Source organism: Haliotis rubra, unplaced genomic scaffold (genome assembly GCF_003918875.1).
Source record: "Haliotis rubra isolate DU_JTF1 unplaced genomic scaffold, ASM391887v1 Scf398, whole genome shotgun sequence".
Lineage (NCBI taxonomy): Eukaryota > Metazoa > Mollusca > Gastropoda > Lepetellida > Haliotidae > Haliotis > Haliotis rubra.
This window is the reverse complement of record NW_025767077.1, coordinates 203,215-219,433: the sequence shown is the minus strand read 5'-3', so window position 1 is coordinate 219,433 and position 16,219 is coordinate 203,215. Positions and strand designations below refer to the sequence as shown.

The following is a 16,219-nucleotide window of genomic DNA, read 5'->3' as shown; positions in this document are numbered from 1 at the left end:
TTTCAATAAGAGTGTATATGTAAAGGAAACCTGCCACATTCTCCATAGATCATGATATTTGGAGCGTTTTGTTTAACACCAAAAAACTTTTTACAGGCATACAAAGGCATTTCCAAGTGTATTTAATCCCCAAATTTCTGCGCCATATAAAAGAATGGGATATATGTTTACATCAAATATTTTGAAAAATGAATTCATGCTGAGATCACCAAGAATATGTATTTGTCTTAGGATTCCAAAAAGTACTTTCTGTGCCTGCACTGATGCATAGTTGCGTGCAATGACCAGGGTAATTGATTAGTGAAATATACACCAATATTTGTAAGAATTTGTAGTTTCAAGTTTAAAATCTTATAATACCATATTTCATTTTTTCCTAGTTTTCTCCCATTTTTAAATACCACTACTTTGGTTTTATCCAAATTAACTGTCAGCTTTGACTGCTCACAAAAGTTTTCCAGTTCATATATTTGCCTTTGCAGGCCAATAATAGTACTTGATATCAATACAATGTCATCAGCAAAAAAGCAACAGAAATAGTTGGAAGTTATCAGGATGTAATTGTAGGCCGTGTGTACAAATATTCTCGATCTGCCTGGACAATTCATTTATGAAAATAGAAAATATGAAGGGACTCAATACACAGCCTTGTCTGACTCCTACTTGTATGACAGGTAATGCTGGTGTAGTTGTGTCGGCGCTGGGGGTCTGGAGTCACGTGGCAGGTTAGGTTAGCCTAGTGGTTAAGCGTTCGCTCGGGTTTGATTCCCCACATGGGTACAATGTATGAAGCCCATTTCTCGTGTCTCCCGTCGTGATATTGCTGGAATATTGCTAAAAGCAGCGTAAAACCAAACTCACTCACCCATTAATAAAAAAGAGTGAGTGAGTGTTACCTATGTGAAACCTGTTGTTCGTTAAAGAGGTCATATTTTGTTGCTGAATTTGATCAAAACACCTTTTGGGCTTTGGGCAGCAATTTGCACATGAATAAAATAAGTTTCTGTTTTTTGCAAGTATTGATTTTTTTTGTTTCAATTTGACATATATAAAGTACCTACGTAGACAAATGTTATTTCCATCTGTTCACCCATCAGTAAGATGGTACCCGGTAGGATGAGCGAGTGAGTTTTACGCCGAAGACCCGGGTTCGATTCCCCACATGGGTACAGTGTGTGAAGTCCATTTCTGGTGTCCCCGGCCGTGATATTGCTGGAATATTGCTAACAGACAATAAAAGCTAAAGCTCAGGACAGTGAACATTAATTTTACTCTAGACATATTTCCCGTAATCACTCGTACCTCGTGGGTTATTCTCTAATTATCCCAGCCAAAACCGACTGATGTCACACAAAGACTTAAGGGATTTAGAGTTATGCCCCTTTGATAAATCTATCATGTCTGCCAGTACCATGCGCGTAGAGCAACTACAAAATAACAGACTGCACCAACTACACGCGTGATGTAAGTATGAATGTGCTTTCACGTTTTCTTCAAGTTTGTGTTAGGTTGCACACAAAGCGAAATGTTTCTCTGTCATCTCGGTGTCACATGAAGTCTGTTTCAGAAATCGCCAATTTGATTATAGCTCTCCCTTTTCGATAATGATATAATTTATGGGAAATTATTACCGGATCGTCGTGGTATAAATGTGAACATAGTGTTGTCGATAAGATTGTAATTTCAATTGGCTCTGTTTGCTTTGCGGTTGGCCCTGTTACCATCAACCAAGTCATATACTGTGAGGGAACAGGTCAAAAGGGCCAAAGGACAAAAGGGCCAAAAACTGAAAAAGTCAAAAGGGCCAAAGAAAAGTTAAAAGGGCCAAGAGAAATTTAAAACAAAAACGAGGCAGACGATATTATACTTTGAAAATACAGCTAAACAGAAAGATCACCTCTGAAATTGTTTCCAAATTGTGTACATCGTTAATCTGAAACCAAAGAAAGTGAACACAATGTGTAATAAGCCGGTACCCAGACTGATAGCATTCAGATGTAGGCCCAACGTTGGCAATTATTTTACCAACATTGCCAACGTCCGAATGCTATCTGGGTAATAGTTCCGTCCGAGTCACAGTATTAAATATTGCTGTTTGGGACTTTGTCCAAAGATATCTACATTGGTATATATGGTATCTATCCAAAGGCACTTTAGAAATGTATCCAAGGTACTATCATGAGACATGTATTTGTCAGTTAGATATTCTTGTGCACTACAAGATATATGGCCCCGCCATTGCCTCCATGTTGGCAGCAGAGGCTACCAGTCAGTGTCTACAGATGGTTATCAGTTTCCCCTCAGATAAGACACACATGCACAAATATTACAGTTATAATATTGTGCCTACATGTTTATACAGTGTTCACGAATGCTGTTCCAAAGTAACAGGACATTAGGTCCTGTAAGTTTCAGATGTCTGTCTGACCCATTCAAAATTCACAGGACCCATAGAAATAAAATTAAACACACATTTCATGTTCAACATTTCTTATAATTGGCATTGAAATTTTTAACAAACGTAAGATTTATAAGGGCAAACAAGTGTCACATGTCACATATAACAACTTCAGTCAAAGTCATTGTGAAATATACAGTCTGACATTAGGGCCGGCGAGTTGCAGACTTCTATCAGACCGTTGGCAAATCTGCCGGATTTGTCAGAGGGTCAGACGCTTTTCGTGAACACTGGTTTATATGGCTATTGTTATTTTATTCAAATGTTTGATGTGAAAATCTATGATACAAAAGTCTGTATCAATCATTATACTCTGCAATGACGTCAAATGTTTTCACTCACCTCATTGGCTTGCTGAGCCTCACACAAGCCATGTGACTTTCTGACACCCAACTCACAATCTATCGCTTAAGTTTTTGACGGCACTGAAAGATTTTAAATACCATTTATATTATACCCCGACCTAAAAGATCAGGGTATATAGGATAACTTCATTTTGGCTTCTTTTTTACTTTTTATGATAGACTCATGGTGGAAGAGAAGTCTGCCACCATATTCCCCACGGTTGAAGTATCCAAGTACTTCACTTGATGGCCTCTGTTATTATTCTGGCCTTATTATTGTTACCAGTTTATCAGTATATGAGCTGTGTATCAAGGCAGTTACCCAAGCATGTTGAAGGTACATGAAATGTTGATTGTATAAAATTCCCAGGTTACAAATTTAAGTTCTCACTCTCCCTCCATACTTGTAACAGGTATTATTCTGAACCAAAACAGATGATTTGTGTATTTTGCCAGAACCGTTATTAAAACGTTGAAGGAAACCGTTCTTTTTTGTGTTTTCTTGTACAATTTCTTGTAAACATGATGAATGAACAGAATGTCTCTCATGTGTCCTGTGTCAAACCAAGGAAATGTTGTCCAAGTTGATGATTTCTCTCCAAGTATTGGCTGAAGGCTGAAGCTATGAATTGGTTCTCTTTCTCATACTTCGTTTCAGTCTCAGATTCTGAAGTATGTTTAAAGATGAAATGAAACTACTTTTCTTTATATATTCAAGGCTAAATATCAAGTACTTTTCCAGAAGAATAGTTGGAGCACTTTACTGATACTGGTACCATTGTTTTAGCTACTTCCGGTTGTTGTATATAGGAGTCTAACCCTAAGCCTGCTAACCCTAACCCTAACCTTAAGCGGATGATGTTCTCTGAAATGTCAGATTCTGATAAGCTTCCATTTATAAATCCTTTTTCAGGACCCGTGAAGGTCCGGGTAAGAATTGGTCATGCTTGTCTTATTTAGAGGCGACTAACGGGTGGTCAGGCTCGCTGACTTGGTTGACACATCGTGTAGAACGATGCTCAAGATTTTGATCATTGGATTGTCTGGTCCAGACTGAATTATTTACAAGACTGCCACCATATAGCTGTAATATTGCCGAGTGTGGCGTAAAACTAAAACTCACTCACTCGTTCAACATTGGTAATGTCCCACAACCATGAACATGGTGACAATACTATCTCACAAACACTTATAATTATATCACACATGATCAGCATTTACTAACTAACTAAGAATGTTATAAAGAGCTATTCAGTGTTAGATATAGAACATCAGTGCTAAAGAATACCCAGTCTTGACTATTCTCATTAACAAATTCCATGATTCTTCAGGTCTTGACTTTCAGTGATGTTACTCGAGACAAATGGCATAACGAAATTTACCTGACTTTATTAACTTTGAAATAAATATGGAACATTCTGAGTAACATTCAGTCAGTCTCCTAGAAAATGAACTGATCTGAAATCCTGGGCCTAGATTTTCGAAGCTCTCTTAGCGCTAAGATAGTCGTAAGTTAATGTTAATGTATGGCACTTACGACTATCTTAGCTAAGAGAGCTTCTTCAAACTCTAGGTTTTAAAGCGATAAGAGCAGTCGTAAGTCTGTCTATGTTAAAGTATGGGAGTTACGACTGTCGTAGCGCTACGATCGCTTTGAGGAACGGGGCCCTGGTCCTTTATGCAACGTAGTGTATGTTTACCTTGGCATACAAAACTAGGGGTCCATACTAAGCTAGGGTCCTTACACTATGTGGGGTTGTAAAGAAATGAAATAGTTAAGTGTACGGAACCATAAAATTTAGTAACTATTTAAAATTCAGGTACCTTCTGTTTCCTGTCAAGAATTAAGTACAAAGTATACTAGAGTGCATCCAACGGGATGTTGTATATTTGTTTCCTGCGTCTATTGTGTTTGTGAGTGCTGGATGCACATTTCTGTGTCTTGTAAAACCCTGGTATAATATTATCAGTTGTCATGACTATCTGTCCTTACCACTACCTTGAAAAGTGCAAGTGTAGGATGGATATCCCAGCTTCAGTATATATAAACATCACCACTAACAGGATTCTGGGTTTATATTTGCCAACAATATCAGAATCAGGACCTGGGCCCCGTTCCTCAAAGCGATTGTAACGCTACGACAGTCGTAAGTCTATGTTAAAGTATGGGAGTTACGATCATCGTAGCGCTACGATTGTTTTGAGGAACAGGACCCAGATGTTTGAGCCTGCTGATGATGTCAGTCATCGGTTTGTCTGGTCCAGGAATATTTACAGACAAGTGTCATACAACTTGAAGTTGAATGATAGTATGCATCCCAAGTGTGGCATTAAACCAAGAAATATTTATCTATTGACTCAAAGAAGTATTTTTTCATCTGATATCATGTACGGTATGTGATTATCATTTATCATTCCTTATCAGGGAATTAAGTCCACATTTACCGGTATGTAAAGTTTCAACACTTCAGGTGAGCCACAGAGCCTTACAGCTCTATCTTTCTTTTCAGGTATGTACCCTTGAAGCAGATGAAATCAGGGTACTCATCATCGTTCCCATGGTATCTCTAAGGGCAGCTCATTGACCTGTTCCGGTAACTTTAATTACTTGACTGTTGTTATGGAAACTGAAGGCCGGATTCTGAATGATGACCGTGATGATAGTACCACTGAACAGGAGACTCTAGGAACAGGTGTTAAGAAACCTAAATCATGTCAGAGCGGACTGAAGTGTGTGGAGTGTGGCAAAGAATTCTCAACACCGAGTAACTGCCGGAAACATATGAAAATTCACAGTGGAATCAAGTCTAATGTGTGTAGAGAGTGTGGGGAAATCATATTCAACTTCAAGCGACCTGAAGAGACACTTGATGACTCATAGTGGAGTGAAGCCTTACCAGTGCAGTGAGTGTGAGAAAGCATTTGGACAATCAAGTGACTTAAAGACACACCTGAGGTGCCACAGTGGAGTCAAACCTTATCAGTGTAAGGAATGTGGGAAAGCATTTGCCCAATCAGGTGGCCTGCAGACGCATCTTAGAAGTCACAGTGGAACCAAACCTTACCAGTGTGCTGAGTGTGGGAAAGCATTTACGCAGTCAAGTAATCTGAAGACACACATGAGAAGTCACAGTGACCTCAAGCCCTATGAGTGTACTGTGTGTGGCAAAGACTTCACAAGGTCTGGTAGTCTGCATTCACACTTGAAGTGTCACAGTGGACTCAAGCCTTATGAGTGTGGTATGTGTGGGAAAGCTTTCACACGATCAAATGATCTTCAGAGACACATGAGATATCATAGTGGCATCAAGCCATATCAGTGTGGTGAATGCGGAAAAGCTTTTACAGAATCGGGCCATCTGCAGATACACATGCGATGTCACAGTGGAGCCAGGCCTTATGAATGTACGGATTGTGGGAAGTCGTTCAGAACCTCAAGCCACCTGAACAACCATATGAAGTGCCACAGTTGACTCAAGTGAAAGAAGGAAGGCATTGCAACAATCTGATAATCTTCTTGAGGTGTCATAAGACGCCTACCTGATGTTCAGATACACATCATTGTAAACCAAAAGTCACTGTGTTCTTTAATCTGATTGGTTGAAAAACGTGATCAAATGGTATTTGATTCCCGGAAATTCTCTGCGTATTAATACATACAAACATCGTACACCATTGTATTGTTACGTCATCAGCTGTGATGATGTCATTAAAATCATATTGTGACGTAAAGTCCGAATGACGTCACAAATGAGCAGTTCCAGATGCTACCATGGGAGACAGCCGAAACGGCCGGCTGATGACATTTCACTGCTGTACCCGTACTCGATGTCAATGAGAGCAGCCACAAAAAACGTGTGTGGACCTTTTGGTTTACTTTTGTGTTTACAATGTCGATAAACATCATGTGTTGGTCAATTTCCGGGTGACGCTGTCGGTTCCAAATGAATTCCCGTGCTTCAAATACTCAATAACACCCGGAAATTGGCCAACACATGATGTTTATCTCCTAACTATACTTGAATTACAATATTTAACTTGTGTCATTTCATGTGTCTTTGTCTCGTCCAGACTTGATTATTTACAGACCGCCATCATATCGCTGGAATATCAACAAACAAACCAATCATGCTTCTTATTGGCTCCTGTCCTATGTACCCGTGAACCTTCAGTAGCCCATGCTTGTCGTAAGAGGCTACTAACGGGATCGTGTGGTCAGGCTTGCTGACTTGGTTCAGAGGCCCAGATAAGCTGCGTATCCGGGTAAAATACACATAGAAAATTTCCAATTACGCATTGAAAAATAATTGTTGCATACCAGTTACGCATTTAAAATGTTAGAAAAACAAAAAGTTTAAAACAAATGCGTACGGAATATATTTATAAAAATCGCTTGCATAATGAAAAAGACATCGATTACTATCAAGTTGTACTGTTAGTATAGGACAAGTGTTGTACTGTCAGTATTGGATAAGTGATTGTTTTATGAAATCATTTCCATTATATTTAAGTTGGTTTTGACTAGGTATGATATAAGGCAGGACATACCTGCTTAGTAAACTTATTCAATGACATAATACTTAGGTGAGTAAAATGATTGCATATTTGAAAGCAGTGGGTAACAGAAAATGAAATACCCACTCAACATTCCTAATACCCACTCCAAAAAATTACAGTGGGTACAGTACCCACATGAGCTGAATCTTATCTGAAGCTCTGTTGGTTGACACATGTCATCGGTTTCCAATTGCGCAGATCGATGCTCATGCTGTTGATCACTGGATTGTCTGGTCCAGACTCAATTATTTCCAGACCGCCGCCATATAGCTGGAATATTGCTGAGTGCAGCATAAAACTATACTCACTCACTCACTCCTATCCTATGTTGTGTTCCTCTCAAATGATTGATTGATATTGGCTCATTCAGCCTGTTCAAAATAGATGATGCAATTTTATTACTGTTAGTGTTATATATTTGGCAGGAAGGTATGTAACAAAATCACTGGAATTGTATTTTGGCCTGTGGTAATTTTAAGGGTCCTGAGTACATAGGGATGTACTAGCAAACTGAACTGTTTACTGAAGGCTTTGTAGGCCTACACCTACAATCACCTCCATGATTACTGAGAGTCATGACCACAATTTTGAGAGTACTTCATGAACGTTTAGTACAAGCAACTGACAAGCACCAGTCTGAAATGCTAGTAAGCTCATGTCTTAGCTTATTGTCTGTAATGAGCTTGTCCTTCCAGTTCTGTCATTTGGATTTTGCATTTTTTTGAAAGCCCAAAACCAGGGGAGGTGAAACGTACTAAAGATTCCTGTTGTGGTTTCTGTAAAAGTTGCCTACTGGGTTCTGATCTGATTTAAACACAATGAGTTCACTCCCAAGCAGCCATATTAACATGGCCTTTTCAGCCATTACTTTGCAGTTTCTGTATGTGTCATGATTATGAAATGCATAAAGTGTGCACTCTCTAGATTAATAGACACTACATTGTCTGGCATTTTCACACCTTTGTGCAAGTTAAAACCATACACTTTGACGTGCCTGCTTTTTTTGTTGTCTTCAACTTTGAAACCACAGTCCCTTTGCCTGAGTTACCTGTTGTGCAAACACCAGTTTGTCACACTGATGTGTTGTCTGAAAGTAAAATCTTCGTCCCTGCATATTCTTCCTTCCTTTAGTCATCAGTTTGTGTTGAACCTCAGAAAACTCAAAATATTGAGGGCGGTGGGGTAGCCTAGTGGTTAAAGCGTTGGCTCGTCACGCCGAAGACCCGGGTTCGATTCCCCACATGGGCACAATGTGTTAAGCCCATTTCTGGTGTCCCCGCCGTGATATTGCTGGAATATTGCTAAAAGCGGCGTAAAACTAAACTCAGTCAGTCAGTCCTTCCTTTAGTCATCAGTTTGTGTTGAACCTCAGAAAACTCAAAATATTGAGGGCGGTGGGGTAGCCTAGTGGTTAAAGCATTCACTCATCATGCCGAAGACCCAGGTTTGATACCCCACATGGGTACAATGTGTGAAGCCCATTTCTGGTGTTCCCTGTCATGACAATGCTTGAGTATTGCTAAAAGTGGGATAAAACTAGAACAAACTCACTCACTCACTCACTCAAAGCATTGACATAATCCTCTTCAACTCCAGCACATTGGTGGTTGACTGTATGTCAAAAGGATTTGAATGTTAATCATGGTCACCAAGGCAGCCATGTTTTAAATGTCAGTAATCAGCTGTCTGTTCTCAAAGAGTGTTGAAATTTGGTATAGGTATTAGTGGGGCCTGACATAAATATTCCATATTTTACAATACAGTAATTTTGCCAGCATAATAGTTGGTATGACAAGGATTGAAATAGTGCTTCATTTGCATGCCATGGCACAGTAAATATTGAAATGGCATGAATGAAATCTTTTCAGTGTGGCCTGGCAGAACGACTTTAATTACACAAATAATACACAACATGATTCATGTAATGGAAAATGCTGTATTATTTGACCAGTTGAGATGATTCTGGACCTATTTATCAAAGTGTTTATTGGTGACACTTCTCACGGTTTAACATGGGCGTGTCCATTTTAAATGCCAGCACGCATAACAGGAAGTCCTGTTTTGAGTAGCATAGTTTGTGGGTTAGATTATGGGTCCAGGACAAATGAAGCTGAAGGATTCTTGCAGTTACAATAGTGTTCAGGAAGTCCAGCTTTCAAGTTTACAGATTTACATGAGGTACTTTATTATCAAACAATAAATTAAAACGACATTGTTGTGGTGTTTTAAGATTACAGTCAAAATCTCCCCAATGAATTGCACTCTAACTCAAAAAACAAATAATCGTAAATGACTCAAACCAATGCCAAAGTAAATAGGAAAAACACACCAATTCTGCAGAAATTTGTTATAATTTTTGTCAACAAAATATAAAAGTTGTTTAACAAACCATCATTGTTTTCATTCAGTATTTCAAGATTTGTGACAATGGTGTAGCGACAGCTCAGGTAACAGCCAGGTACTCAAACCGACTATAAATGGATCATCAAAAGCTGGGCTCCAGATAAGGGCCGTATCAGCGTATGTACGGATAAAAATTGCACGATACGGTAAGAATTAATTTAGAAAAAGTAGCGGATACACACCACAGCAATGGTGTACAGTATTAGAATCATTTACGTACGTATTCATCTGAAAAAAGTATTTTTTTTATTGTTTATTGACCTGTTTACACAAGACTAGGAATGCTGTGGTGCATATATGAAACGAAACACAAGATTCCTGATACTCCATTAAATTCCATTCAGTACTCTAAATGTACTCTTAAGGTTTTCCAGTAATCATATATTGAACAAATAAGGAGTATGTAGACAGTGGGAAAGCTTTTACGCGATCAAGTATTCTCAACAAACACATGAGGTGTCACAAGGGAGTCAAGACTCAGTCCAGTTGAAGAGGTTAGGTATTAGAAAATCCTGTATTAAGCCTTTACAAAGTCAATTGCTCAGTCAGATTCGCTGAGCCACAGTGGAGTCAAGCCTAATGAATGTAAGGAGTATTGGAAAGCTTTTACAAGATCAAGTGAACAAAAGAGACACATGCTTAGCCACAGTAGATTAAAACCTCATGAGTGTAATTTATGAACACACTGTTGGTACTATGGTCTGAGCATAGTTTCACTATCATGCAGCTTTCCATATTGGCAACAATTGTAAAACAGTTTAAGGCAGATCAAAGCCGGCTAAAACTTGGTTGTTCTTTTCCTGAGAAACTAATGCCAAATTTTCCTTTACCAAGTTTTAATCAAGGTAACGGTTAAAATCATGAAGTTTTATAATATTGAGGTGTGATACAGAGCCTTCTCGCTGAATTCTGTGATTTAATATTCAGTATGTACAATAGATGTTTATTTTGTATATGCTGCATTTCCTGTATTAGAGATATGATCATTTATAACATTTGAGTATCAAGAATTAGAAGATAAAGCTACTCTGTTTTCAATTTTGCGGTCCTTTATCGTTGATTTAAGACCGCAAAATGTAATTTAAAAACTGAACGCGTTAGTGTGAGGTTTTAGATTAAACATTTAGCGGTCTTAAATCAACGATAAAGGACCGCAAAATTGAACACAGAGTAGCTTTATCTTCATTCTAGCACGACTGATAAGCGTTTTAAAACTGAACTGTTTGGCGCCCAAGAACTCAAGGCATGAAGGGGCCTTTTCCTGGAAATCGCTTGGAATCGTCCCGTTGAGGGACAGGTTTTATAATGAACAAAATAAGACCTTTTCAACAACATAAATGCTTTATTTCAGGAACCAGTATGCTTGTATTTGTAACAAGTAGCATACATAAATAAAAAAAATACTGTGAGCAAGTACAATTATTTGATTTTTCACAAGCGAATTATTGATCTCCCCTACTGTACGACAATCAACTCGCCCCAATTCAAGCCGTGAACTCACTAAGTTTAGGCGCCGCTAACTTTATTCACGGAAATAATTGTTGATAACCTCCCTACTATTCCCAATTTGGAAAAGACCTGACATGCCACATTTTATGTGGGATACAAGGACAGTGGAAGTGAAAGGACTGGGCATTATGGCCGGGACAGAAGCGGTCAGGCTACGACGTGTGGGCCGACGTGTGTTGTCGACGTCATGCCCGCTAGATCTGGACCCGGTTTGAATATACTGACGCATTTGCGCTGCTGACAGATTTTCCAGCTTCGTAGTTTCTTCACTGGGATTAGGGTCAAGAAATTCTTCTTCAAACCATTTGCTTTTTACTTCAAAAACACCAAAGATGCTGCCGAGGTAGAAATTGCCGACGTCCGACATGTTTGTTTACGAACATTAGGGTCAACGAGTTCGTTGTATTCATACGTGGTGAATCGGTCACTTTAATTAGCGGTCTTAAACTGCCATTTAAGTATGGTTTTGATGAGCTCTCAGCCAATCACAATCGAGTATCACACACTAATATCATGTAAAATTGAAAATATGCTGTTCAGATTGCTTATAGATCCTTGTATCTTTCTTTTCAGATCTATTCCCTTGTGACGGATCAAACTTGGGTATTCATCATTGCTTCTCCTGTAACATCAAAGGGAGGTAACTTCCGATTCATCATAATGGAAACTGAAAGCCAGGCACTAAATGGCTGCGTCTCCTCGTCAGACAGTTCCACTGAAAAAGAGAGTGCAGGATCAAGTGATGTTGAGAAACGTGACCCACCTGTATTCAAGTGTACAGAGTGTGGCAAAGGGTTAACAACAGCAAGAAACCTGCGGACACATATGATGATTCACAGTGGCATCAGGCCGCATCAGTGCGATCAGTGTGGTAAAACATGTTACACAACCAGTGACCTGAACAAACACAAGAAGACTCACACTGGTCTTAAGCCTTTTGAGTGTACTGTGTGTGGCAAGACGTTCACAGAGTCTGGCACTCTGCGGATACACACGAGACGACACAGCGGCATCAAGCCCTTCAAGTGTAAAGAGTGTGGTAAAGCCTTTGTACAGTCAGGTGGCCTCAGTAGACACATGGTCAGGCACAATGGAAGCAAGCCCTACATGTGTAATGAGTGTGGGAAAGCTTTTCCCCCGTTCCTGTTCCTTGCAGAGACACATGCTAGCTCACAATACGATCAGATCTTTTGAGTGTAAAGAGTGTGAGAAAACATTTACCACAGCAAGAAACTTGAAGCGACATATGAAATGTCACAGTGACATCAAAGCGTATGTATGCAGTGAATGTGGCAAGGAGTATGCACTGTTGGGTAGTCTGCAGGCACACATGAAGACACACAGTGGGATTAAGCCTCATGAATGTAACGACTGTGGGAAAACATTTACAGATTTGTACAAACTGAACACACATAAGAAAATCCATGGCGGAGACAAGCCTTTCCAGTGTACCGTGTGTGGGAAGGCTTGTTTAGAACAAGGTATTCTGAATGCACACATGAAGTGGCACACTGGTGTCAAGCCTTATGTGTGTGGTGTATGTGGGAAGGCATTCACACGAACAAATGACCTTGAGAGACACATGAGGCATCACAGTGGGGTCAAGCCGTATAAGTGTACCGAGTGTGATAAAGCATTTGCACAGTCAAGTACCCTGAAGAGACATCTTCTGAGCCACAGTGGAGTCAAGCCTTTTAACTGTAAAGTTTGTGGGAAAGCTTTTGCACGATCATGTAGTGTGACCAAACACATGAGGTCTCACAATGGACTCAAGCCTTTTAACTGTAAAGTTTGTGGGAAAGCATTTGCACGGTCATATAGCGTGACCAAACACATGAGGTCTCACAATGGAGTCAAGACATAGTCCAGTGGAAGAGGTTAGGTATTATAAAATTATAAAATTATATGAGACTTAATTGTAAGCTACCTGTGAATGTCCGGGTTAGAATGAACCTTCAGTAACCCATGCTTGTCGTGAGAGGCGACTAACGGGATCAGGTGGTCAGGCTCGCTGACTGGGTTGACACATGTCATCGGTTCCCAATTGCGCAGATCGATGCTCATGCTGTTGATCACTGGATTGTCTGGTCCAGACTCGATTATTTCCAGACCGCTACCATATAGCTGGAATAGTGCGGCGTAAAACTAAACTCACTCATTCACTCACTAATTGTAAGTTAAAGTTTGGTAATAATTACACCGATCTATGGAGTACTGAAGGATTGGTATTGAAAAATAGGCATCTTTCAGGTCAGTTGATGCAGAGTAGCAATCCCTACAAAAAAGATAGCAGGTGTTTTGAAAGTATCCATCTTAAAATGGTGTGTATCCACAATATCAGTAAGTGACTGCAAGTTAAAGATTTCCCTCAAGGAATTGTCTTTTTTAACCCTTGTGAAAATGTTGGCAATATAATTCCCATGTTCATGGGAATACTCGGCAATGATACCTTGACTAACATTTCATTTATCTCACAGTCTACTTGGTGCCATTCCTGTTCATTAACTAGGATTGGCTTGGGTAGATAATGTTCAACTGGCAACACGAGATAAAACCCAATTTTCAGACATCTCAGTGTACCAATTATGCACAAACTGCTTAGATTTGCTTTCAGTGAACTTATGTGGCTCATTGGAGAGCCTGTCTGATAAGTTCTTCACCTCCATATTGTCACTGTCTAGTGCTTCAGCTATTTCCTGAAGTTGTCCTCCTTTGGACGTCGGTTTAAAAAACACCATGTTGGTTTCCTCGGGTCCTGGACAAAAGCCACCAGGACAAGAGCCAACCTGACAAATGCCACCTAAATAAAACCAAAAAAACGACAACACAATATCACATTCCTCATGTATTTGCAAGATAATTCATTTTCATTTACACACAAAAGAACAAAATGACATTCATTTTGCTTTCGTTATCATGTTTTTTGTTTTTCATTTTCAACGTTAATAATAATAGACACTAGATACTTTTATATCCAACATTGGCACTAGTCCAACTATTTAGCACTAAATACGTCATGAAATACTTTATAAAAGATGTTGCATGTTTCAAACATGAGCACAAGTTCATAACAATCACATCAATATATCAGCCCAGTTCATTGCAATACAATTTCACATTCAAAGTCTGATGTTATGAGCTACACTCCTCAGGAATTCCATTTGGTGCCTGTTTCTGAAGTCTGCAGCAATGGCCTGGAGACGCTGCTGGCAATACCGATATTGCCTCCTGTGACTTGTGATGGTCTGCCCGGCCAACATCTGGGTAATCACCTGGTTGTTCAGAGCTTGCTCCCTCGTCAACACATCCAAGAAACACCAGATGCTGGGATGACAGCCTGCCATGCTTGTCAATTATCTCCTGTGCCACCCTTCCAGGTTGTTGTTTGTCCTTGGTAGGTTGTTGTTCGTCCTTGGTAGGTTGTTGTTCGTCCTTGGTAGGTTGTCGACAGTCCTCTGGTGCTGGTTCCAGCTTGATACCGAGAACATTGGTGGTTGTCGGTAAAAACCTCCCTTCACCTCGATTCCTGGATATTGAGAGGCAGCAACATTCCACATGGCTTTATCCAAGTCTAGCATCAGCAAGTCTGGGGCGCAGTCTGGGCCAAGTTCCTTCAGCTTGGTGAACATTTTCTGTATGTCGTCTCCTGTTTGTTGGGCATGAGAGCATACACACAAGGAATCACAGCATTGTTGGTCAAACAATGGATGGTGAAAAGCTTGTAATAGAGTTGAGGGACTGTCTTGAATGTTCCATCAGCAAACCAGTGATGGGAACGTGCGAGGAGGTCGAGATTCCTTGTCGTCGAGAAGATGAGGATTCGGTTGTTGTTGTCTACACCGCCATCGTACTGAAGAAATTGCTCACCAGCTCCTGTTGTCTTATATTTCTCAGGTATCAGCATTGCTGCTGGGCTCTAAGCATTGTCTCCAGCGTAGATCTGGAACCAGCGCCATCCTGGCACTGGCTCCCTCTGAGATGGTGATAGCAGCTGCTGTCAGGATCTGCTGGGCCGATTCCTCCAATGTTTCTGCCCTCTCTCCAAAAATGTTGGAAATAGTAAAATATAGCAGCTGCTGTCAGGATCTGCTGGGCCGATTTCTCCAATGTTTCTGCCCTCTCTACAAAAATGTTGAAAATAGTAAAATATAGTAAAATGATTCATATAAAAAAGTAAAGTATAGATGTTACAGATATATTATGTCAACATTACTATGAAATCCAAATTCTACATCAAAATTAACAGTTTTTATCAAAGTGAACATATTTTAAAAAATAACTTATTCAAAGTCAAAATAATTTTACAACAAAATCAACATTTTTATCAAAGTTAACCTTTTTAAACAAAAACAAATTCTTTTTAATTAAACACTTTATCAAATTAAAATTAAAATTTTCATTACAGTCAATAAGTGTGGTAATTGTCCTCTCTGTAATGGTAAAATAACTGGGTGAATTTTGTCCCAGGTGGTTTGTGTCCGGGTGGCTTTTGCCCTGCTCCCAGTTTCCTCTGCCCCTGGATCTCTTAACTTTGTTAGGGAAACCCTTTCCTGACCTGAAGGGTTGTGCCGTTGCCTGTTGTAGGGTTCAAACCTCTGATTGCCCCTATATCTGTGGCGATTGGATTGCCATGATGTTCCTAAGCCAAGTTTGCTCCCAAGTTGACTGGCATCAGAAAGTTCATCCCAAACAGATATGTTCCCAAATTCGTAGCTGGCATGGCAAAACACAGGTTTTAGTAGGAGCCTTTGAGGTCAGGTCTCTTGTATTGAGATCATCATGAGCGCCTGCAGGGAGTCTTATTGAATCAGTGGCTTTCATGAGGGAGTCTTTAATATCCAGTTCTGATTTGTTGACTATGACACTCATGAGCAAAGCTGTCAATTGGACTAATGGAATCATAGCTTTCATCATTAACCCCTGGGTCTGTTGGGCCCTCAAGTCTGTA

The 16,219-nt window shown here is 39.8% G+C and overlaps 2 protein-coding genes across 3 annotated transcripts; both read left to right on the top strand.

Moving 5' to 3' along the window:
• Window positions 1–1,382: 1,382 nt before the first annotated feature.
• LOC124287014 (zinc finger protein 506-like) lies at window positions 1,383–12,554 on the top strand. Of its 2 annotated transcripts, none has more exons than XR_006901178.1 (2): window positions 1,383–1,464; window positions 5,313–5,804. XR_006901178.1 is itself a non-coding variant. In XM_046723470.1 (2 exons), exon 2 carries the CDS (start codon window positions 11,932–11,934, stop codon window positions 12,463–12,465), a length of 534 nt encoding a protein of 177 aa, XP_046579426.1. In that variant the 5' UTR covers window positions 1,398–1,464; window positions 11,845–11,931; the 3' UTR covers window positions 12,466–12,554. The 2 variants fall into 2 exon arrangements, 1 of the variants encoding a protein (XP_046579426.1); XM_046723470.1 differs by lacking the exon at window positions 5,313–5,804 and adding an exon at window positions 11,845–12,554 and having other exon boundaries at window positions 1,398–1,464.
• LOC124286990 (zinc finger protein 502-like) lies at window positions 12,518–13,135 on the top strand. The gene has a single exon (XM_046723456.1). The coding sequence runs from the start codon at window positions 12,518–12,520 to the stop codon at window positions 13,133–13,135; it is 618 nt and encodes a 205-aa protein (XP_046579412.1).
• The last annotated feature ends 3,084 nt before the right edge of the window (window positions 13,136–16,219 follow it).